Here is a 25,367-nt window from a genome sequence, read left to right as displayed (position 1 = left end):
ATATTTTATTTGTAAATGGTGATCTTCTAAATGTGTCCACAAATTTCAAAACACATAACACTCTGTGTACTTCAAAAAATTCAATTTTTTCCAACATTAGGTACTATTATAAAGAACAGTAAACAAAAGTAAACAAAAACCCAGTAGGACAAATACTGGTAGGATGTCAGAATATTGTACAAGAAAAATATTCAAGAAACAAATTTCATACAGTTATTTCTCAAGAGAAAAATATATACAATTGATTTATTCTATAAGATAAAAATACATCATGCCATATACATTATCTTTTATTTCTTCGTTTTGTTGCATTGCTCTGGCTAGAACTTCTAGCACAATGTTGAATAACAGTGGTGACAGCAGGCATCCTTGTCTTGTTCCTGATCTTAGAAGGAAGGATTTCAGTCTCTCACTGTTGAGCACCATGCTGGCTGTGGGTTTTTCATATATGCCCTTTATCATATTGAGGAAGTTTCCTTCAATTCCTACCTTTTGAAGTGTTTGTTATCAAAAAATGGTGCTGAATTTCGTTGAATGTTTTTTTCAGCATTTACTGAGATCATTTGATTTTTCCCTTTTGATTTGTTAATGTGTATGTAATACATTGATTTTCTTATGTTGAACCATCCTTGCATGCCTGGAATGAACCCCACTTGGGCATGGTGTATGATTTTTTTAATGTGTCTTTGGATTCAATTTGCAAGTATTTAGTTGAGGATTTTTGCATCTGTATTCCTTAGGAAGATTAGTCTGCAGTTTTCCTTTCTTGTAGTATCTTTATCTGATTTTGGTATTTTGATATTTTTGCTTCCTAAAATGAGTTAGGTAATGTTCCGTTTTCTTCAGTTTTTTGTAAGAGTTTAAGTAGGATTGGTGTCAATTCTGTTTGTAAAGTTTGGGAGAATTCCCCTGTGAAGCCATCTGACCTTGGACTTTTATTTGTAGAAAGCTTTTTGATGACTGATTGGAATTCTTTGCTTGTGATTGGTTTGTGGAGGTCTTCTAGTTCTTCTCAGGTTAGTCTGGGGTGTTCATCTGTTTCCAGGAAATTATCTGTTTTCTCTAAATTGTCTTGTTTGTGGTAATACAGTTCATAATATTCTCTTATGATTTTTTAAATTTCTTCAGGATCTGCAGTAATGTCCCCCCTCTCATTTATTACTTTATTTGGGTCTTCTTTCTTGTTGACTTTGTCAGTCTAGCTAAGGATTGTAACTCTGTTGATCTCAAAGAACCAACTTTTGGTTTTATTTATTCTCTTTATTGTTTTTTCCATACCACTTATTTCTGCTTAATCCTTGTTATTTCTTTTCTTCTTCTTGCTTTAGGATTAGTTTGCTGTTCATTTCCTAGCTTCTTCAGTTGTTCCATTAGTTCTTTGATTTTAGCTCTTTCTTTTGATGTACACATTTAGAGCTATAAATTTCCCCCTCAACACCGCCTTCACTGCATCCCATAAGTTATGATATGTTGTGTTCTCATTTTCATTCATCTCTAAATATTTTGCAATTTCTTCTTTGACCTGCTGATTGTTTAGTAGTGTGTTGTTTAACCTCTAGATATTTGTGAATGTTTTAAATCTTTGATGGTTATTGACTTCTAATTGTATTCCACTGTGATCAGAGAATGTGCTTTGAATAATTTCAGTCTTTTAAAATTTATTGAGGCTTGTTTTATGCCGCAGCATATGATCTCTCCTGATGATAGTTCCGTGAGCACTAGAGAAGAATGTGTATCCTGGTGACTTGATATATGTCTGTTAAGTCTAATTCAGTTATCACATTGTTTAGATTTTAAGTTTCTTTATTGGTCTTCTGTCTGGTTGATCTATCTATAGGAGAGAGTAATGCGTTGAATTCTCCCACTATTATTGTGGAAACATCTGTTGCTTCCTTCAGTTTTGCCAATGTTTGTCTCATTTACTTTGGAGCACCTTGATTAGGTGCATAAACATTTATGATTGTTATTTCTTCTTTGTGAATTGTGCCTTTTATTGGTATATAATGTCCTTCTTTGTCTCTTATGACATCTTGCATTTAAAGTCTATTTTATCTGAAATTAATATTGCTAGCCCCGCTTTCTTTTGGCAGTAGCTTGCATGGAATATTTTTTTCCATCCTCACTTTCAATTTCTTTGTGTCACTGGATCTAAACTGAGTCTCATGTAAGCAACATAATTGACGGTTCATATTTTTTATTCCATTCTGCCATTCTGTATCTTTTAATTGAGGAGTTTAATCCATTCACATTCAATGTTATTACTGTGAAGGCAGTTCTTGAATCAGCCATCTTATCCTTTGGTTTTTATTTGTCATATGTATTTTTCCCCCTTTTTCTCTTTATTTCCTTTAAGGTACCCTTACTAAAACTCTTCAGTTCTGTGCCCTTCTCCAGACCTCTCTCTCCACTTTTTTCTCAGCCTGTAGAGCTCTTTAGTATTTCTTGTAGGGCAGGTCTTTTGTTAGCAAATTCTCTAAGCATTTGTTTGTCTGTGAAAATTTTAATTTCTCCCTCAATTTTGAAGGAGAGCTTTGCTAGATAAAGAATTCTTGGCTGGCAATTTTTCTCTTTCAGAATTTTAAATATGTCATACCACTGCCTTCTCACCTCCCTGGTGCCTGCTGAGTAGTCACCACTCAGTTTTATGTGTTTCCCTTCTATGTGGTGAATCGCTTCACTCTTGATGCTTTCAGAACTTTCTCCTTTTCTTCAACATTTGATAATCTGATCAGAATATGTCTCGGAGTGGGTTTATTTGGATTTATTCTATTTGGAGTTCATTGGGCATCTTTGATTTGCATATTTATGTCATTTAGCAGGGATGGGAAATTTTCCCCAACAATTTATTTGAATACTATTCCTAGTCCTTTACCCTTCTCTTCCCCTTCTGGAACACCAGTGATTCTTACATTTGCATGCTTCACGTTGTCCAAAATTTCCCCAAGATCCATTTCAAATTTTACAATTTTCTTCACCATTCTTTCTTTTGTGCTTTTACTTTCCATCAGACATTCGCTAATTTGTTCCTCTGCTGCTTCAAATCTGGTGTTGTATGTCTCAAAAAACTTGTAATTTGATCAACAATATCTTTTATTTCCATAAGATCCACTATTTTTTAATTTACTCTTGCAAATTCTTCTTTATTCTCTTCTAGGGTCTTCTTCATGTCCTTTATATCCTGACCCATGATACTGATGTTTTTGAATACGGCTTTGATTAATTGCTCCAAGTTCTGTGTCTCCTCTGGTTTTTTAATTTGAGCATTTGGGTTATCCATATCTTCTGGTTTCTTCATATGCTTTATGATTTTCTGTTGTTTTTGGCCTCTTGGCATTTGCTTATCTTGATAGGGTTTTTAGCATATGCAGGTTTATTTGAACATTTATCTATAATTTGACAGAGCTACAGCTTGCTGGAGTGTACTTTCTCTGATCTACCAGCAGTTGACTCTCCTGAGCCACCTCTTACCCTCAAGCCAGTTCTCCCCAACTTCGTCTGTGCAGAGTGGGGCCCTAAGCCACGTGGAAGTACAGTCAGTGCACCAATTTTTCTGTGTGCAGTGGGGACCGCCAGCCCTGTGGGGGGGGGGGGGTTGTGCCTTGTGCAGTTTGACAGGGAGTCCACTCCAGGACACAGTGGTCCCAACTGTTCTGGGTATGTGGGTGGAGTACTCTGGGGCTGCAGAACTGTGTGTCTCACCCTCTTTGTCAGATTCCCCACAGTCTCTCTCTGCCTTGGGCCCATGAGTTCCTCAGATTGGGGGAGGGCTCCTGGCACTTCTGTATGCCAGCCCTACCTCTAGGCTGTGCACACTGCAGGCTTCCGTGGAGGAAGAGTGGGTGCCGACACAAGCCCACTGAATCCCGAATTCCCTCAAGGAAGCTCATGGCCACGGTGCTGTGAAGGGATGTCTCCCAACCAGCTGCAAAGATGGCTGCTCTGTGCATGGAAACTACCTCCTTCCATGATCATCTGCCTGTTCCAAAGGCCAGTCGCTGTCATGGGGGCTCTTCCCTGAGGGTCTGTGAAGGGTTACCACCCACACTAGGTACTCAGGAGGGTACCTGGGGAGTGGTAGGGTACTTCCTACTGACTTCCTACTACCTGTTCCCTGGCAGCTTTCCAGGCCAAATACTCACCCATCTCTGAATGCAACCTCTCAGTTTCTCCAACTATACAGTCACTATGGGTGTAGAAGTCCCTGCTCAGCCGGTGGATCCCTGGAGCTGCTGTTCTTGAGTACTGTCTGTCCTTCATCTATTGTTTTTCACGGAGGAGAGTTTTGCTCTGTCTCTTAATCTGCCATCTTGGATCCCCCTCCCAGAATTACTTTTAAAAGTATGGCGCATCCTTACTCTATATTTCATCTCCCTGTTTATGTGGAAAAACTTAACTTTTTTCCCTAGCTTAAAAGAGAAAAGGTATGATACATTACATTGTTACTATTCTTTAGATTAATTGCAATATTTATTTTAGAAAATTTTGTAATATACAAGGAGACAAGGTTTTCTAAGAGAAAATTCATTAGCTTTAGAAATCTGATTCTGCCACTTCCTATTAGTTGGTTCACCTTGAGAAAATTGGGTAAGTTAAATCTTACTTTTATTATTAGTGAAATAAAATCATACTACCTACCTCGTGAGGTTCTCAAGGATGAAAAAAAATGTTTCTATATGTCAATATAATAAATAACTCGTAGGACCTCAGTACAATGAGGATTTTCAAAAGGAGATGTCTTAAGGAATAGTATAGCATCAGATATATGGTCTACAGAATACTTGTGAATACAAAATACAATACAACAGAGTAGTTACAATATAATACAATACAGAATACAGTACAGAGTACTACAGAGTTAATATGCTTAGTCAGGCTTCTGTTATCCATACATTAGCTGCAGGGAGGATAACTTTGCTATGATTTTCATTGCACTATTTCCTCTTTCTTCCACTTGATCAGTTTCATAGAATATTGAGAATGTAGGCTCAATAAATCACTAGGTAAATGGATTGGGCAAGGGTAAGTGATCTACACAGTGTGGCTATTCCTAAAGATAGCTCATTCATGGAGAGGACGATTATGTAAACTGTAGTTTTTAACTATAAATAATTTGGAGGTAAGTGGATTTAAGTTTAGGTAAAATGTTTTTTTTTTTCTACTTAAATTCACAACCACTTTGATTAATTCTTGATTATCCATGTTATTAGAAACCATAGGAATTACCTAAGGAATCATATAAAAATGATAGATAAAATTGCCCTCCTTCCTCTCTACCTGCCGCTAAATAATCCCTGAAACGAAAATACTTTATTTCTCTAACCACTAGTATAGGATCAGGGAGTTGATATTTTCATAGGCTGCATGTTTTCTGTTACTAAAAGGGAAAGCAGGACCATTTCCCTTTCAAAGGGAACTGAATTGCTTCAGGAAAATGTAAAAAAGTACATTTTACATAAACATGAAAAGCTTCAAAAATAAACTCAGCAAATTTTAAGAAAGTGAGACCATACAGCAGCAGTAATGCCATATTTTTCCTCCTTGCCTTTGAGGCTAAAGAGACGATATTAGTTGTAGGTAACAGAGCTTTGTCCAATGAGCTTTTTTTTTTTTTTTTTTTTTTTTTACAGCTTTCCAATCATTTATTTTGTTTGAGAAATTCAAGAAAGTTTAGTGAATTATTTAATAAGGCAGGTGTTTAAATTAGTAGTTGGGACAGAATACAAATGAAGATAATTTATGCTACAATCAAATCCCTACCTGTCACAGTATTAAGTATACCATATGGGTATGAATTGTGAGAAGAAATTCATTTCATTTTTTTTTTTTTTTAATCATCATTTTATTGAGATAATTCACATACCACGCAGTCATACAAAACAAATTGTACTTTCGATTGTTTACAGTACCATTACATAGTTGTACATTCATCACCTAAATCAATCCCTGACACTTTCATTAGCACACACACAAAAATAACAAGAATAATAATTAGAGTGAAAAAGAGCAATTGAAGTAAAAAAGAACACTGGGTACCTTTGTCTGTTTGTTTCCTTCCCCTACTTTTCTACACATCCATCCATAAACTAGACAAAGTGGAGTTTGGTCCTTATGGCTTTCCCAATCCCATTGTCACCCCTCATAAGCTACATTTTTATACAACTGTCTTGGAGATTCATGGGTTCTGGGTTGTAGTTTGATAGTTTCAGGTATCCACCACCAGCTACCCCAATTCTTTAGAACCTAAAAAGGATTGTCTAAAGTGTGCGTAAGAGTGCCCACTAGAGTGATCTCTCGGCTCGTTTTGGAATCTCTCTGCCACTGAAGCTTATTTCATTTCCTTTCACATTCCCCTTTAGGTCAAGAAGATGTTCTCCGTCCCACGATGCCGGGTCTACATTCCTCCCCGGGAGTCATATTCCACGTTGCCAGGGAGATTCACTCCCCTGGGTGTCTGATCCCACGTAGGGGGGAGGGCAGTGATTTCACCTTTCAAGTTGGCTTAGCCAGAGAGAGAGGGCCACATCTCAGCAACAAAGAGGCATTCAGGAGGAGACTCTTAGGCACAAATATAGGGAGGCCTAGCCTCTCCTTTGCAGCAACCGTCTTCCCAAGGATAAAACTTATGTTAGAGGGCTCAACCCATCAAACCACCAGTCCCCTATGTCTGTGGTCATGTTAGCAACCATGGAGGTGGGGTAGGCGAATACCCCTGCATTCTCCACAGGCTCCTCAAGGGGGCACTACATCTTTTTTTTTTTTTTTTCCTTGTTTTTCTTTTTTATTTTTTTTTTTTTTTTAACTTTCCCTTCTTTTTTAAATCAACTGTATGAAAAAAAAAGTTAAAAAGAAAACAAACATACAATAAAAGAACATTTCAAAGAGACCATAACAAGGGAGTAAGAAAAAGACAACTAACCTAAGATAACTGCTTAACTTCCAACATGTTCCTACTTTACCCCAAGAAAGTTACATAATATAGCAACATTTCAGTGAACTTGTTCCTACTACATCCATCAGAAATTAACAGACCATAGTCATTTCTGGGCATCCCCAGAACGTTAAATAGCTTATCTGTTCTTCTTGGATTATTGTTCCCCCTTCCTTAATTGCTCTCTACTGCTAGTTCCCCTACATTCTACATTATAAACCATTTGTTTTACATTTTTCAAAGTTCACATTAGTGGTAGCATATAATATTTCTCTTTTTGTGCCTGGCTTATTTCGCTCAGCATTATGTCTTCAAGGTTCATCCATGTTGTCATATGTTTCACGAGATCGTTCCTTCTTACTGCCGCGTAGTATTCCATCATGTGTATATACCACATTTTATTTATCCACTCATCTGTTGAAGGACATCTGGGTTGTTTCCATCTCTTGGCAATTGTGAATAATGCTGCTATGAACATTGGCGTGCAGATATCTGTTCGTGTCACTGCTTTCCGAACTTCCGGGTATATACCGAGAAGTGCAATCGCTGGATCGAATGGTAACTCTATATCTAGTTTTCTAAGGAACTGCCAGACTGACTTCCAGAGTGGCTGAACCATTATACAGTCCCACCAACAATGAATAAGAGTTCCAATTTCTCCACATCCCCTCCAGCATTTGTAGTTTCCTGTTTGTTTAATGGCAGCCATTCTAATCGGTGTTAGATGGTATCTCATTGTGGTCTTAATTTGCATCTCTCTAATAGCTAGTGAAGCTGAACATTTTTTTCATGTGTTTCTTGGCCATTTGTATTTCTTCTTCAGAGAACTGTCTTTTCATATCTTTTGCCCATTTTATAATTGGGCTGTCTGTACTATTGTCATTGAGTTGTAGGATTTCTTTGTATATGCAAGATATCAGTCTTTTGTCAGATACATGGTTTCCAAAAATTTTTTCCCATTGAGTTGGCTGCCTCTTTACCTTTTTGAGAAATTCCTTTGAGGTGCAGAAACTTCTAAGCTTGAGGAGTTCCCATTTATCTATTTTCTCTTTTGTTGCTTGTGCTTTGGGTGTAAAGTCTAGGAAGTGGCCGCCTAATACAAGGTCTTGAAGATGTTTTCCTACATTATCTTCTAGGAGTTTTATGGTACTTTCTTTTATATTGAGATCTTTGGTCCATTTTGAGTTAATTTTTGTGTAGGGGGTGAGTTAGGGGTCCTCTTTCATTCTTTTGGATATGGATATCCAACTCTCCCAGCCCCATTTGTTGAAAAGACCATTATGACTCAGTTCAGTGACTTTGGGGGCCTTATCAAAGATCAGTCGGCCATAGATCTGAGGGTCTATCTCTGAATTCTCAATTCGATTCCATTGATCTATATGTCTATCTTTGTGCCAGTACCATGCTGTTTTGGCAACTGTGGCTTTATAATAAGCTTCAAAGTCAGGGAGTGTAAGTCCTCCCACTTCGTTTTTCTTTTTTAGAGTGTCTAGCAATTCGAGGCATCTTCCCTTTCCAAATAAATTTGATAACTAGCTTTTCCAAGTCTGCAAAGTAGGTTGTTGGAATTTTGATTGGGATTGCATTGAATCTGTAGATGAGTTTGGGTAGAATTGACATCTTAATGACATTTAGCCTTCCTATCCATGAACATGGAATATTTTTCCATCTTTTAAGGTCCCCTTCTATTTCTTTTAGTAGAGTTATGTAGTTTTCTTTGTATACGTCTTTTACATCTTTGGTTAAGTTTATTCCTAGGTACTTGATTTTTTTAGTTGCTATTGAAAATGGTATCTTTTTCTTGAGTGTCTCTTCAGTTTGTTCATTTCTAGCATATAGAAACATTACTGACTTATGTGCATTAATCTTGTATCCCGCTACTTCGCTAAATTTGTTTATTAGCTCTAGTAGCTGTATCGTGGATTTCTCAGGGTTTTCTAGATATAAGATCATATCATCTGCAAACAATGACAGTTTTACTTCTTCTTTTCCAATTTGGATGCCTTTTATTTCTTTGTCTTGCCGGATTGCCCTGGCTAGCACTTCCAGCACAATGTTGAATAACAGTGGTGACAGCGGGCATCCTTGTCTTGTTCCTGATCTTAGAGGGAAGGCTTTCAGTCTCTCACCATTGAGTACTATGCTGGCTGTGGGTTTTTCATATATGCTCTTTATCATGTTGAGGAAGTTTCCTTCAATTCCTACCTTTTGAAGTGTTTTTATCAAAAACGGATGTTGGATGTTGTCAAATGCTTTTTCAGCATCTATTGAGATGATCAATTGATTTTTCCCTTTTGAGTTTTTAATGTGTTGTAATACATTGATTGTTTTTCTTATGTTGAACCATCCTTGCATGCCTGGAATGAACCCCACTTGGTCATGGTGTATGATTTTTTTAATGTGTCTTTGGATTCGATTTGCAAGTATTTTGTTGAGGATTTTTGCATCTATATTCATTAGGGAGATTGGCCGGTAGTTTTCCTTTTTTGTAGCATCTTTGCCTGGTTTTGGTATTAGATTGATGTTAGCTTCATAAAATGAGTTAGGTAGTGTAACCTTTTCTTCAATGTTTTGAAAGAGTTTGAGTAAGATTGGTGTCAGTTCTTTCTGGAAAGTTTGGTAGAATTCCCCTGTGAAGCCATCTGGCCCTGGGCATTTATTTGTGGGAAGATTTTTGATGACTGATTGGATCTCTTTGCTTGTGATGGGTTGGTTGAGGTCTTCTATTTCTTCTCTGGTCAGTCTAGGTTGTTCATATGTTTCCAGGAAATTGTCCATTTCTTCTACATTATCCAGTTTGTTGCCATACAGTTGTTCATAATATCCTCTTATAATTTTTTTAATTTCTTCAGGATCTGCAGTTATGTCACCTTTTTCATTCATTATTTTGTTTATATGGGTCTTCTCTCTTTTTGATTTTGTCAGTCTAGCTAGGGGCTTGTCAATCTTGTTGATCTTCTCAAAGAACCAACTTTTGGTGATATTTATCCTCTCTATTGTTTTTTTGTTCTCTATGTCATTTATTTCTGCTTTAATCCTTGTTATTTCTTTTCTTCTGCTTGGTTTAGGATTGGTTTGCTGTTCGTTTTCTAGCTTCTTCAGTTGATCCATTAGTTCTTTGATTTTGGCTCTTTCTTCTTTTTTAATGTATGCATTTAGTGCTATAAATTTCCCCCTTAGCACTGCTTTTGCTATATCCCATAGGTTTTGGTATGTTGTGTTCTCATTTTCATTCGTCTCTATGTATTTAGCAATTTCTCTTGCTATTTCTTCTTTAACCCACTGATTGTTTAGGAGTGTGTTGTTTAACCTCCAGGTATTTGTGAATTTTCTAAGTCTCTGATGGTTATTGACTTCTAATTGTATTCCATTGTGGTCAGAGAATGTGCTTTGAATAATTTCAATCTTTTTAAATTTATTGAGGCTTGTTTTATGTCCCAGCATATGATCTATTCTGGAGAAAGTTCCATGAGCACTAGAAAAGTATGTGTATCCTGGTGATTTGGGATGTAATGTCCTGTATATGTCTGTTAAATCTAATTCATTTATCATATTGTTTAGGTTTTCAATTTCCTTATTGGTCTTCTGTCTGGTTGATCTATCTATAGGAGAGAGTGATGTGTTGAAGTCTCCCACAATTATTGTGGAAACATCAGTTGCTTCCTTTAGTTTTGCCAGTGTTTCTCTCATGTATTTTGTGGCACCTTGATTGGGTGCATAGACATTTACGATTGTTATTTCTTCTTGCTGAATTGCCCCTTTTATTAGTATGTAGTGGCCTTCTTTGTCTCTCAAAACATCCCTGCATTTGAAGTCTATTTTATCTGAGATTAATATTGCTACACCTGCTTTCTTTTGGCTGTAGCTTGCATGAAATATTTTTTTTCCATCCTTTCACTTTCAGTTTCTTTGTGTCCCTGTGTCTAAGATGAGTCTCTTGTATGCAACATACTGATGGTTCATTTTTTTTGATCCATTCTGCGAATCTATATCTTTTAATTGGGGAGTTTAATCCATTTACATTCAACGTTAAAACCGTGAAGGCATTTCGTGAATCGGCCATCTTATCCTTTGGTTTATGTTTGCCATATTTTTCCCTCTCTCTGTTAATATCCTTTATTGTACCCTTACCGAATCTCTTTAGTACTGAACCTTTCTCCAAGTCTCTCTGTCCTGTCTTTGTTTCTCTGTCTGTAGGGCTCCCTTTAGTATCTCCAGTAGGGCAGGTCTCTTGTTAGCAAATTCTCTCAGCATTTGTTTGTCTGTGAAAAATTTAAGCTCTCCCTCAAATTTGATGGAGAGCTTTGCTGGGTAAAGTATTCTTGGCTGGAAATTTTTCTCACTCAGAATTTTAAATATATCATGCCACTGCCTTCTCGCTTCCATGGTGGCTGCTGAGTAGTCACTACTTAGTCTTATGCTGTTTCCTTTGTATGTGGTGAATTGCTTTTCTCTTGCTGTTTTCAGAACTTGCTCCTTCTCTTCTGTGTTTGACAGTGTGATCAGTATATGTCTCGGAGTGGGTTTATTTGGATTTATTCTATTTGGAGTTCGCTGAGCATTTATGATTTGTGTATTTATGTTGTTTTGAAGATTTGGGAAGTTTTCCCCAACAATTTCTTTGAATACTCTTCCTAGACCTTTACCCTTTTCTTCCCCTTCTGGGACACCAATGAGTCTTATATTTGGACGTTTCATATTATCTATCATATCCCTGAGGTCCATTTCGATTTTTTCAATTTTTTTCCCCATTCTTTCTTTTATGCTTTCATTTTCCATTCTGTCATCTTCCAGGTCACTGATTCGTTGTTCAACTTCCTCTAGTCTTGTACTATGAGTGTCCAGAATCTTTTTAATTTGGTCAACAGTTTCTTTAATTTCCATAAGATCATCCATTTTTTTATTTAGTCTTGCAATGTCTTCTTTATGCTCTTCTAGAGTCTTCTTGATTTCCTTCATATCCCGTACTATGGTCTCATTGTTCATCTTTAGTTCTTTGAGTAGCTGCTCTAGGTGCTGTGTCTCTTCTGGTCTTTTGATTTGGGTGCTTGGGCTTGGGTTATCCATATCGTCTGGTTTTTTCATATGCTTTATAATTTTCTGTTGTTTTTGGCCTCGTGGCATTTGCTGAACTTGATAGGGTTCTTTTAGGGTTTGTAGACCTATTGAAGTCCTTATCTCTAATTTATCAGATCTACAGCTTCGTGGAGTACACTTTCTCTAACTAACCAGCAGGTGGCGTCCACGAGCCACCTGTTCTCCACAAGCCAGTTCTCCCCTGCTTAGCCTTTTTGGTGAGTGGGGGAGTGAGTCTTGTGGGGCCCAATTGGTGTACCAAGCTTGCGTGTGTAGTTGGTGTTACCTGCCCTGTATGTGGGGCGTGTTTCTGGGCAGTCGGGGAGGGGGGGTGGCCCTAACAATCAAATCTCCCTGATGATCCTAGAGTTTTAAAGCTGCTGCAATAGTCTAATCCTTCAGTTCAGTCCTGCCACAGTTTGTCTCTGCCACTGACCCACAAGTCTTTGGTATTGGCGTATGGCTCCTGAGACTTGCAAGTGGGCCCCTCTTCCAGGCTGTGCACCCCGGGTCCTCTGTTGAGGGATGACTGTGCTATGTCACAGGTGAGTGCCGTCCCCCCAGGGCAGTTCTGGGCTGCTGGGCTGTGTGGGGAGGCTCCCAGTCTACTCAAATGATGGCTGAATGGGGCTTTGTTAATTCACACTGCTCCTCCTTCCCAGCTCTGGGACAATCAGCTGAGGTTGCAGGGAAGGCTAATGTCCATGCCCAGTTTTGTGGTGTGTGCCTGTTATTTGAAGCACTTCCGTCACACTGGGTTGTCTGGGGCAGTTCTGGGCTATGGGGCTGGCGATGGGCAGGAGTGTTTCCTGTCCACCAGGATGGTGGCTGTGAGCGGACACCCCCCTTTTCTTGGGAAGTTGTGGTGTTTAGTGTATTTTCTCAGCCACTGGATTATTGCCTTTTGTCTCAGAGCTCTCTTAGTTCTGCTCTTGACTTGACGTGCCCAAATTGCAGTGCCTGTCCAATGAGCTTTTAAAATCAGACCATATTAAAGATAAGAGAAGTTTGGGATCCCATAATGGCATTACACAATTATTGCTGCCCAACAGTATTTATACAGTTGGGTGTAGGAAAAGGTATGAATCGTATTGGATAAATAGAAACTTATACATAAAGCTTATTTTTGCATATATACTACTGAAGGTAAAATTTGATAAATTCTTGGATGGGTTGGGGAGGTTATATTCCCAGATGATTCTTGGTTGGGAGCATGCTCACATTGGGGAAAAATCAGAATCTTGAAAGGGCCAGGGGATTTTGATTTGTCAAGAAGGGTCTGGGGTTTAAACATTTTGAGAACAATTACTTAAGGTTTTTTTCCTTATATTATGTAGTAGTATCTGAAAGACCTATTATAAATGCATATGCTACTCCTTTGTTTTGTCACAGCATCACTGTGGTTAGTATATAAAAAGATAGAAACTAATTTGTATTTAGGATAACAGATTTCAGTAGCTTTTTATCTTCTCAAAACTGTTGGCTGCTTCTTTGAACAGATTTATTACATATGCATCATACTGGCTATTAACAAATGTCAACTAGGATACACAAGAGGCTGCCAGAGGCAGGGAAACAAGTTACGCACTTGAATGTCATACATATATGAGGTTTGACATTTGACCCTTATGAAAATTACATGTAACAGGGCTGCCAAATAGAGGCTTTGTAATGAAGTAAATTGCTAACTTTAGATTACGAATGTAACCTAGAGGTGACTGCCAACTTCTTCCAGAAATTTTAAAAAATAAGTGCATAGAGCAGTATTAATGCGTTGTGTATACGATCCATCTCAAACTTACTAAATCAGTATCTTTGTGGATATATGTCTTAATGAGCTCCCTGGATGATTTCTTCTGCCCAATAAAACTTGAGAATCGTTGTAAAAAAGAAGAGAGGACCCTAACATTTTAACGTAAAGTCACACTAAAAGTAATCAAGTTAACATAGATGGGGCATGTCAGGTTATGAATTTGTTCATATCTAGAACTAGAATAGATTATTGGGTACAAAAATTGTATTTACAAAAATTGTTTTTCTGTGATAAATCTTTGAGATAGAAAAGGAGGACATGTGGAATATCTTAGTTTTTAAAAATATCATTTATATTTATTGTTCAGTGTATATTAAAGTAAGATACAGGGAAGTCTGCCATCAGGGAGTTTGGAATCTGATAGATGAGACTTTATTTTCAATATAATATCATATAGGGCTCAAATGCATAGGATGATATTGGGGGGGGTCATTAAAAAGAAAAGAACTCTAAAAGCTCCCTTTTAGATTTGTTGGACAGATACCTATTGAAAGTAATATGTTTCTTAAACATAGGTACTCAGTTTGCAGATCATTAATTTAGTAGAATCCACAATATAATTGAACTTCAGAAACTATTTTTTAAGATATGGAATGTCTGCCTAGGGTGTTTCATTATGTTTTCCCTGCCCTCCTCTCCCCATCTTATAATGATAATAAAGGTTTGTGGTAGAAAATTTAAATAATACATCATTTTGGTGTACTTTGCTAACGCTCTCTCTTTTTCTGCATATAAAGTATTGATTTATGCTACTATACTTTTTACATAACTGGGCTCATACCACGTGTTTTCAACCTGTTTTTTTTCTTTTTTACTTAGCAGCAATTTCTGTTTTTCATTAAAAGTTTACTGTTTTATATATTTGGATATTGGCTTTTATGGTAATTTTTTGGTTTTATTTGGGGTTTGCCTGATTAATAAAATTCTCTTATTTTTAAAGGACCTGTACATCTTAGCTCTACTGTCTCTGAAAACCAAAAGAAAAGTGAAGAAATGCAACAAAGCATTTCAGAAGAGGAAGACAACATTTTACAAGAAAATAATGAAGAGCTGAAAACACATTTAGTCATTGTCAAAAATGAACTTAGGAAGGAAAAGGAAAAAAAAGCAGAATTAAATAAACAGGTTGTTAGTTTGCAACAGGAAATTTCGTCTTCTGAAAAAAAGATTTTTACTTTAAGTGCAGAGGTCCAACAAATTCAATCAAATTATGACAATGTAATTTCTGAATTACAAGTGCAGAAAGGTATAAATCAAGAACAGGAAGAAAAGATTATGGAACTGTCAAAGGAGATAGAAACTGCTAGAAGAAACATAGTAAATAGTGTTTCACAAATAAAATTAATGCAAACAAAAATAGATGAACTACGTATGTTTGATTCAGCTTCTCAGATCTCAAATATAGATTCACTCAATCTCAGAGATCTGTCAAATGGTTTTCAGGAGGATAATTTGTCAAATACACAGTTAGCTCTTTTAGGTAATGATTATTTGGTAAGTAAACAGGTTAAAGAGTCTTGTATTCAAGAACTCAATAGGGAAAGTTCTTTCCATTGTAGTATTGAAGCAATTTGGGAAGAATGTAAGGAGATTGTGAAGACCTCCTCCAAAAAAAGTAATCAGATCCAGGAATTGGAAGAACAAATTGAAAAATTACAAGCAGAAATGGAAGGCTACAAGAATGAAAATGATGAGCTAAAAATCAAAGAGATGGAGAATAAGAATCAAGGTGACCTACTAAAAGAAAAAGAGAATCTAATACAGCAGCTGAAAGAAGAATTGCAAGAAAAAAATATTAGTCTTAATGCTGAAGTACAGCATGTAGTTGAAGGAAAGAGAGCACTTTCAGAACTTACACAAGATGTTACTTGCTATAAGGCAAAAATAAAGGAACTTGAAACAATCTTAGAGACCCAGAAAAACGAATATAATCATTTGGCCAAGTTAGAACAGGACGTTTTGGAAAAGGAGTCTGTCATCTTCAAGCTGGAAAGTAGTCTGAAGGAATTTCAAGCAAATCTTCAGGATTCTATCAAAAATACCAAGGATTTAAGTAAAAGGGAAGTTAAATTGAAAGAAGAAATTACACAGTTAAAAAATAATTTGCAAGATGTGAAGCAGTCACTTCAGTTAAAGGAAGAAGAAAATGAAGCTAACAGAGCAGAAACAGAAAAGTAAGCTAAATATTTAAAAATATACATAGCATTCACTTTATAATGTAGCTTTTGAACAGTTAGATGGACATAATTTAATCTGGCACAGTATCACATGTTCTTTGATGTAAAACTTTGAAACCAAAAGTTTTATGAAAAGATCTGCTTGTAAAATCACATGAAATAGTAATTGAAGGACTCAGTCATTCCATTCATGGTTTGGACATGCAAATTTTTTAAAAGATGTAATTTTGTAAAGATTGTTAACAATTTAAATGTATGATCCTAGGTGGTTAGTGTTGCATTACTATAGAAAATTGATTTGTGTTTTTTTTTAGATTGAAAGAGGAGCTCTCTACAAGCTCTGCTCTTATCCAGAATCTGAAAGTAGATATTCAGAGGAAGGAAGAAGAGTATGCTGAGCTGAAAGAGAAACTGACTGATGCCAAAAAGCAGATTGAGCAAGTACAGAAAGAGGTACATTATTTTGAAAATTCTGGGGCAAATTTAATATGATGCTGGATTTTCTTATATATCAAGTTTACATGCTAATCTTAGAAGTGAACAGAACACTTGTCAACTTCATAATTTTTCTTAAAATTATTTCACAAAAGAAAATTTAGCCAGTTTAGAAAAACTGAAGAATGTACACCATTAAGAAAAAAAAAATGACTTATATAAGATTAGAATCTTTTTCTTTTAAGGACTACCAAGTTTAAATCCCCCACCCCAATCCCCCAAAAAATAAAAGGCAACTTTTATTTGCAGATAGTATTTAGGAGAATATACAGTATGATTGTAACAAATTTATACTGTAATTTAGTTTTAAATAGGAAATACAATCACATGATTCCAAATTTGAAAGGTATAAAAAGTACATATAGCAGGGAAAAAACTCCCTCCTACCCCTACTGGTCATCAAAAGTTTCCTCCAAGGCCATCAAATGTTACCAATTATTTTCTTTCTCTGCACTTCTCTCTCCCTGTTTCCTTCTTTCCCTCCCTTTCTGAAAAAGAAAGAAACAAAGAAATCATTCTGCAAACACTGTTCTCTACCTTGCTTTTTTTTTGCTTAATAGTATATCTTGAGTGTCATTCCATATTAGTATATAAAGAGCTTCCAAATTCTTTTTTTTTTCCTCCAAAATATGGGTTTACTATAATTTATTTAATTGTTCCCTTGTTGGGCAGTTAAGATAGTTTCCAGTTTCCTACTAAGACAAATGATACAGCAGTGCCATTTTGAACATTTACAAGTATTTCTGTGGTATAAATTCCTAGAAATGGAATTGTTGGGTAACTGGTTGTATATTTGTAATGTTGATGTCTATTGCTCTCTTTAGACATTATGTCAATTTTTGTGCAAATAACAAAAGAGTAACTTTTTTTTTCATTTTTATCCACAAAGTAGTATATTTATTATACTTTTTTGATCTTTGCCAATTTGAGAAGTAAATACTATATCTTTTTTTTTTAATTTATATTTATTGAGATATATTCACATACCATGCAGTCATGCAAAACAAAGCGTGCATTCAGTTTTTTACAGTACCATTATATAGTTGTGCGTTCATCACCAAAATTAGTTTTTGACATTTTCGTTACCACACGCACAAAAATAATAAGAATAAAAATTAAAGTGAAAAAGAACAAATAAAGTAAAAAAGAACACTGGGTGCCTTTTTCTCCTTTTTTTTTTTTTCCTTCCCCCTTTTTTCTACTCATCATCCATAAACGAGACAGAGGGGAGTGTGGTCCACATGGCTTTCCCAATCACATGGTCACCTCTCATAAGCTACATTTTTATACAATCATCTTCAAGATTCATGGGTTCTGGGTTGTAGTTTAATAGTTTCAGGTATTTACTGCTAGCTCTTCCAATTCGTTAGAACCTAAAAAGGTTTGTCTATATTGTGCATGAGAGTGCCCACCAGAGTGACCTCCCTGCTCCTTTTGGAATCTCTCTTCCCCTGAAGCTTATTTCATTTCCTTTCACATCCCCCTTTTGGTCAAGAAGATGTTCTCCATCCTACGATGCTGGGTCTAGATTCCTCCCCGGGAGTCATATTGCACATTGCCAGGGAGATTCACTCCCCTGGTTATCAGATCCCATGTAGTGGGGAGGGCAGTGATTTCACCTGCCAAATTGGCTTAGCTAGAGAGGGCCACATCTGAGCAACAAAGAGGCATTCGGGAGGAGGCTCTTAGGCACAACTATAGGGAGGCCTAGCCTCTCCCTTGCAGCAACAGTCTTCCCAAAGGCAAGTCCTGTGGCAGAGGGCCCAGCCCATCAAACCACCAGGACCCCATGTCTGCAAGCACATCAGCAACCATCAAGGTGGGGGTGCCCAACACCCCCGCACTCTACCAGCTCCTCAAGGGGGCGCTGCATATTTTTTTCATTATTTTTTTTAATTAACACTTTTTTTTTAAATCAACTATATAAAAAAAATACAATAAAAAAAAAAACCATTTCAAACAAGCCATAACAAGGGAGTCCAACATGTTCCTGCTCTACCCCAAGAAAATAACCCAATATAGCAACATTTCTGTGAACTTGTTCCCACCACACCCACCAGAAATTAACAAACCACAGTCATTCCTGGGTATTCCCAGAATGTTAAACTTACCCGCAATAGTTAATCTGTTCTTATTGGGTTATCGTTCCCCCTTCACCAATAGCTCTCTGTCACTAGTTCCCGTGCATTCTACATTATAAACCGTTTATTTTAGGAGTGTGTTGTTTAACCTCCAGGTGTTTGTGAATTTTCTAAGTAAGTCTCTGATGGTTATTGACTTCTAATTGTATTCCACTGTGGTCAGAGACTGTGCTTTGAGTAATTTCAATTTTTTTTAAATTTATTGAGGCTTGTTTTATGTCCCAGCATATGGTCTGTTCTGGAGAAAGTTCCATGAGCACTAGAGAAGAATGTGTATCCTGGTGATTTGGGATGTACTGTTCTATAAATGTCTGTTAAATCAAATTCATCTATCTGATTGTTTAGGTTTTCAGTTTCCTTACTGGTCTTCTTTCTGGTTGATCTCTCTATAGGAGAGAGTGATCTGTTGAAGTCTCCCACAATTATTGTGGAAACATCAGTTGCTTCCCTTAGTTTTGCCAGTGTTTGTCTCATGTATTTTGTGGCACCATGATTGGGTGCATAAACATTTATGATTGTTATTACTTCTTGTTGAATTTCCCCTTTTATTTTGTATGTAGTGGCCTTCTTTGCCTCTCATAACATCCTTGCATTTAAAATCTATTTTATCTGAGATTAATATTGCTACTCCTTTCTTTTGGCTGTAGCTTGCATGAAATATTTTTTCCATCCTTTCACTCTCAATTTCTTTGTGTCCCTGTGTCTAAGATGAGTCTCTTGTATGCAACGTATTGATGGTTCATATTTTTTGATCCATTCTGCCAATCTATATCTTTTAATTGGGAGTTTAATCCATTTACATTCAATGTTCTTACTGTGAAGGCATTTCTTGAATCAGCCATCCTAGCCTTTGGTTTATGTCAGGTGTATTTTATTCCTTTCTCTCTTATTGTCCTTTAATGGACCAATATTGAATCTCTTTAGTACTGAACCTTTCTCCATATGTCTCTCTCCTTTTTTTCTCTGTCAGTAGGACTCCCTTTAGTATCTGAAGTAGGGTAGGTCTTTTATTAGCAAAATCTCTCAACATTTGTTTGTCTGTGAAAAATTTAAGCTCTCCCTCAAATTTGAAGGAGAGCTTTGCTGGATAAAGTATTCTTGGTTGGAAATTTTTTGCTCTCAAAATTTTAAATATGTCATGCCACTGCCTTTTCACCTCCATGGTGGCCACTGAGTAGTCACTACTTAATCCTTATGTTGTTCCCTTGGTATGTGGTGAATTGCTTTTCTCTTGCGGCTTTCAGAACATGCTCCATCTCGTCAGTATTTGACAGTCTTATCAGAATATGTGTTGGAGTGAGTTTATTTGGATTTATTCTATTTGGAGTTCACTGGGCATTTATGCTTTGTGTATTTATATTGTGTAGAAGGTTTGGGAAGTTTTCCCCAACAATTCCTTTGAATACTCTTTCTAGACCTTTACCCTTCTCTTCCCCTTCTGGGACACAAATGAGTCTTATATTTGGATGTTTTATTTTATCTGTCATATCCATGAGGTCCATTTCTATTTTTTCATCTTTTATTTCCATAAGACCATCTATTTTTTTTATTTACTCTTGCAATTTCTTCTTTATGCTCTTCTAGGATTTTCTTCATGCCCTTTATATCTTGTGCCATGCTCTTCTTCATGTCCTTTATATCCTGTGCCATGCTCTCATTGTTTGTCTTTAGTTCTTTGATTAATTGCTCCAAGTATTATGTCTCCTCTGATCTTTTGATTCAGGTGTTTGGGTTTGGGTTATCCATACCATCTGTTTTTTTCATATGCTTTAAAATTTTCTGTTGTTTTTGGCCTCTTGGCATTTGCTTTACTTGATAGGGTTCTTTTAGGATATGTAGGATTATTCAAAGCCTAGTCTCTAATTTGTCAGATCTACAGCTTGGTGGAGTACGCTTCCTCTAACTAATCAGCAAATGGCATCCGCGAGTCACCTATTCCCCTGAAGTCAGTTCTCCCCAACTTTGTCTTTGTGATGTATGGGGGTCTGATTCTTATGGAGTCCAATTGGTGCACCAAGTTTCGGTATGTTGTTGGTGCTGTCCTCTGTGAATGTGGAGTGTGTGTCTGAGCAGTTGGGGAGGGAGGACAAGTTTAATAATCAAACCTCCAAGGTGTTCCTGGAGGTTTAAGGCTGTTGCAAGAGTCTAAACCTTCGTTTCAGTCTCGTCACAGATTGTCTCTGCCACTGACCCATAAGTCCTTGGTATTGGCGTTTGGCCCCTTGGATTTCTGAGTGGATCCCTCTTCCAAGCCTTGCCCTTCTAGGGCCTCTGCTGAGGGAAGATTGTGCTGTGTCACAAGTGCACGCTCTCTCTCAAGGGAAGTTCTGGGCTGCCGGGCTGTGTAGGTGTGTTCCCAGCCTGCTGTAAGGATGGCTGAATGGGGCGCGTTAATTTCCCCCTTTTTGCACACTCTGCCTTCCCAGCTCCAGGACAATTAGCTGTGGGTGAGCGAAAAGCTACTGTCCACGCCTGGTATTGTAGCATGTGCATGTGTTTTTGGAAAGACTTCCTGTTGCACTGGGGTTTTTTGCGCAGCTCTGCACTGTGGCTCCAGCGCCAGGCAGGAGCATTGCCAGCCCGCCGGGAAGATGGCTGCAAGGGTCATGGTTATTTTTCCCTTTTGGCTCACCTCTGCCTGCCTCGCTCTGAGACAATTAGTAGCGGGTGCGCGAAAGGATATCTTCCACACCAGATATTGAGGCATTTGCACAGCCCGTTCCTGCCATGCTTCACTGTGCGGTTCTCGCTACCAGATCTGCAGCTGCTTTTGGGTTTTTTAAAAAAGAACCAGTCCGCCTCAAAACGTCAACCCACGGTTTCCCCACACCGCAGCGTGGCTGCCAGACATTCAGCAAGCTTAGCACTCACTCATTTCAGGACTCAGACTCCCGGTTTCACCAAGTGCATGGTCCCTGTGGATTTAGCAGACCTTGTCCAGCTGGTACATCGCTGTAACTGGTGTTCTGGGTCACTTTCTGGCTTTTATCTAGTATTTTTCATGGAGGTGTTTTTTTGCCGTGTTTCTCCTAGCTGCCATCTTAGGTTCTCAGTATATCTTATTGTATGCATTTCTCAAATTATGAGTGCGCATCTTTTTGTTTAAAAGTAATTTTTTTTCTGTGTATTGTCTGTTCCTATCCTTTGCCTTTTTCTTTTGAGTTTTTGCTGTCTTTAATGCTTTGTAGGTGCTTTTTACTTATTAAGGAAATTACCCTTTTGGGGATTATAAATGGTAGATCTCTCCCCCTCCCCCAGATTATTGGTTTTCTTGATTTTTGATTGTGGTTTCTTTTTGTCTTGGAGCAAATGTTGACTTTTATAACGTTAAATTTATTATTTTCTTGTTGTGGCACTTTGATTTTGTATCATACGTAGACCTTCTCCAAAGATTGGAACAGTTTTAAAATATTTTTTTATTACTTCACGTTAGATACAAAACAACAAATGCTTATGGGTCCAACCCTAATTCTTTTCTCTCTCCTACCCTCACATAAGTTACTATTCTGAATTTTTTTTTCCTTGTCTTTTGAAAAGCAGGGCTAAGTGTTAATGATAATATACTAAATACTAGGTGTAAATGATAATAAAGGAAAATGCTTACATTGTACTGTTAAGTGATTAAAGCTGAACCCTTTTATATAGTAGGATTAAAGCTATGTGAACAGTTTGCATAGTAATAAAAACTATAAGGAAATACATCAAAATATATTTATTACCACATAAACTTTGGTTATCTTAGGTAATGACATTACAGACAATTTTTTAAAACTACTGCCTGTATTTAATGTTTTTTTAATAATGAGTATATATTCATTTGTAATAAGGAAAATATAATAGAATTTTTCATTAACAGAAGAAAAATACAAACAGTACCACCATAGATAACATGCAAAATTTATGTTGCTTCTGATGATTATACATGCAGAGGGTTTCTAGGCATACATGATACATGACAAGTATTTCAAAGGGGGATTAGATTGGAAATGAAAGACAGTAAGAGTGACCTAAACTGTAAGTAGGCAGTGGAAAATTCTAAGTAAAATAAGCAAATTTTTGGCAGTGGGCATAATTTGGAAAAGTACTAGTGGTCACACAGGTTTGGATTGTTTCCTAGGCATGTAATTTTGGCCAGTTCAGTCCCCAGTCCTTCCCCCATCTCGTCCCCATTGTAAACAAATGGCTTACCTTTAGATTTAGTGTAAATTCTGAGCTTATGAAATAAATTTAGATCGAGATTTAAGCTTTGAAAACTCAGAATCAAAACTCGAGTTTCTATAGGTTGGGAGTAGACAACCTAGAAAGCTTTAGGAGTTCTTGCTATATGACAGGTTATAGGAATAAATGCTTCGGAATATAAACACCTGCAACCCTGGTGGTCCATCCTTAGTTCTATGTACTTTATTGCCTTTGGTTATATTCCTTTAACTGAGCTAAGTTGTCCAGTGGGAACTTTGGTTTTATGTTTCCATTTTCAGTCCTATTTTTCATGAGGTCTTCTTAACAAAACAAATAAGGAAATTGTTTTGGTTTGCTAAAGTGGCCAAAATATAGTATACCAGAAATGGACTGGTTTTTAACAAGAGGGATTTATTAGCTTACAAGTTACAATTCTAAGGCTGTGAAAATGTCCAAATTAAGGCATTAACAGTAGGATATCTTCTCTGAAGAAAGGCTGCTGGCATCTGGGACTCCTCTGTCACATGGAAAGGCACATGGCCGGCGCTGCTTATCCTTCTTCCCTGGGTTTCATTGCTCTCAGCTTCTGGTTCCAGTGGCTTCCTCTCTGAGCTCTCTGTGGGTCCTCTCTTAGGTTCTCCCAGGGCTTTTCTTCTCTCTAAGCTCTCTCAGCTTTTTCTGTCCTTTATTCTCTCATAAACTACTCCACCTTGAATGGAGTGGGTCACATCTCAATTGAAATAACCAAAGAACGTTCCCACCTATAGTAGGTCTGCACCCACAGGAATGGATTAAAAGAACATGTCCTTTTTGGAGGTACATAACAGCTTCAAACCAGCACACTAAATTTTAGGCTGTATATATATAGCCTTCATGCATTCTCCACATTTCTGTTACAAGAAATCTGAACTAGGCCTGTGCAATTTGATTCTGAATTCCTGATTCTGTGATCTGGTCCACTGCTGTTGACTTTGCTACAAGATAAGGGAGAATGCATTTCTTAGTTTTTTTCTGATATGTTTAAAAAATTAACTGTTTTTAACTTAGATAACTTTAATGTAGGTTGTTGATTTCTATTAAGTGATTTCTTGGATAAAGATTCTATGATTATAATTAAAGATTCTATGAAAATTCCTAGTTTAAAATAGTATTTTTAAGTATCAAGAATATCAGTAAGCATTATCAAGTATGATGTAGCTGACTTCTGTATTTGCATGGAACTTGTTATTCAGTTCTTAAGAAATAGTTTCTCCACTAAAAATTTTTAATTGTATACCTTTTTATGAAGTATGTTTTAAATGAAGATATATGTACATACATTAAATATTTATATTTAAAAAGTGCAAGCCCTTTCCCCAATCTCATTTTCCTCTTGTAAAATATGACCACTTTTTAACAGTTTCATCTGTTCTAGACCTTTTAACATGTTTATATATATATGTAAATGACTACTGTATATACTTATGTTTTTATGTTTGTAAATTGGATCAACTGTTAATATTGCTGTTTATTATTTTTTACATCATTTCATATCACTCTTGATAGAGGTATCTCTTTTCTAAAATACGTTTTTTGTACAGATAACTATTTAGCATTACTCTAAAGATGGGTATTTAGGATGTTTTCTAATTTTCAGTATAAACAAATGTGCAATGACAGTGCTAAAGATAATTGTAGCAATAGATTACTCTGAGCCAGTTACTATTCTGAGTTTATGCAATTTAATTCTCACCAATTTTGAGGAAGGCACTATTTTTATCTTCCATTTTGTGGCTAAGGAACAAGAGGCATTGAGATTTAACTTGCTCAGGATCACTCAGCTAGTAAAGTGGTAGAACCAGGATGGAAACCAAGGTTCTACCACTGACAGTTATATCCATATAATTGATGTGGAATGATTTCTTTTTCTGGACCCTCATTTTAAAACCAAATTAGCAGATAAGAATAATTATTAATGATTATTTATATATTAATATGTGGTTATAAAAGAAACATGCATTTATTGTAAAAAAAAAAAAAATTATATATACAGAGATCTTGAAAAGGAACATAAAAATCACCTGAAACCATACCAGTCGGAGCTTCTGTTATTATGGCATCTCCATGCTATTTATGAAAGGAGAAACTTCTTTTCATTTAATTTCCTTCATTTTTTGAGATCTCTAATGAGTGTGAAAATGGAGTTCTGGCAGACTCCACAAAGGAACAAAAGAAAGGGCACTACTGGTAGTTGTGTAACTTCCCTCTGAAAATCCTGGCGAGATATGTTGAACATTTCTATAGAGGATTGATATGATAAAAACTGGATGAAAGATAGAAAGATGTATATAGATTTTGTGCCATTTGATTTCTTTAACAAGTTTATAGAATTAGATTAGCAGTAACACCAATCAATTATCTTTCATTTTTATGAGTACCTTTGGTTCCCATAATTGTGTCATTTTCTTCCCCTGTGTGCCATTATTAGCTTTTAAAGTATTTCTTGTATTACTAGGTCATATTACTAAATAAACCTGGATATTTGAGCCAATGTTTCACCCCGAAGTATCTTTTATTGA

At 36.7% G+C, this 25,367-nt stretch overlaps 1 protein-coding gene across 4 annotated transcripts in view; it reads left to right on the top strand.

Annotated features, from left to right (window-relative positions):
• Positions 1–25,367, top strand: part of KIF20B (kinesin family member 20B) — a 114,074-nt gene that overhangs the window by 61,667 nt on the left and 27,040 nt on the right. For all 4 annotated transcript variants that reach the window (XM_037805121.1, XM_037805122.1, XM_037805119.1 and 1 more), the window contains exons 19-20: positions 14,758–15,991; positions 16,309–16,447. In XM_037805121.1, the coding sequence (XP_037661049.1) occupies positions 14,758–15,991; positions 16,309–16,447 (1,373 nt within the window). The remainder of the gene's footprint in view (positions 1–14,757; positions 15,992–16,308; positions 16,448–25,367) is intronic.

Source organism: Choloepus didactylus, chromosome 15, assembly GCF_015220235.1.
Source record: "Choloepus didactylus isolate mChoDid1 chromosome 15, mChoDid1.pri, whole genome shotgun sequence".
NCBI lineage: Eukaryota > Metazoa > Chordata > Mammalia > Pilosa > Megalonychidae > Choloepus > Choloepus didactylus.
Note: the sequence above shows the minus strand (reverse complement) of the source record. Positions and strands in the feature narration are given on the sequence as shown.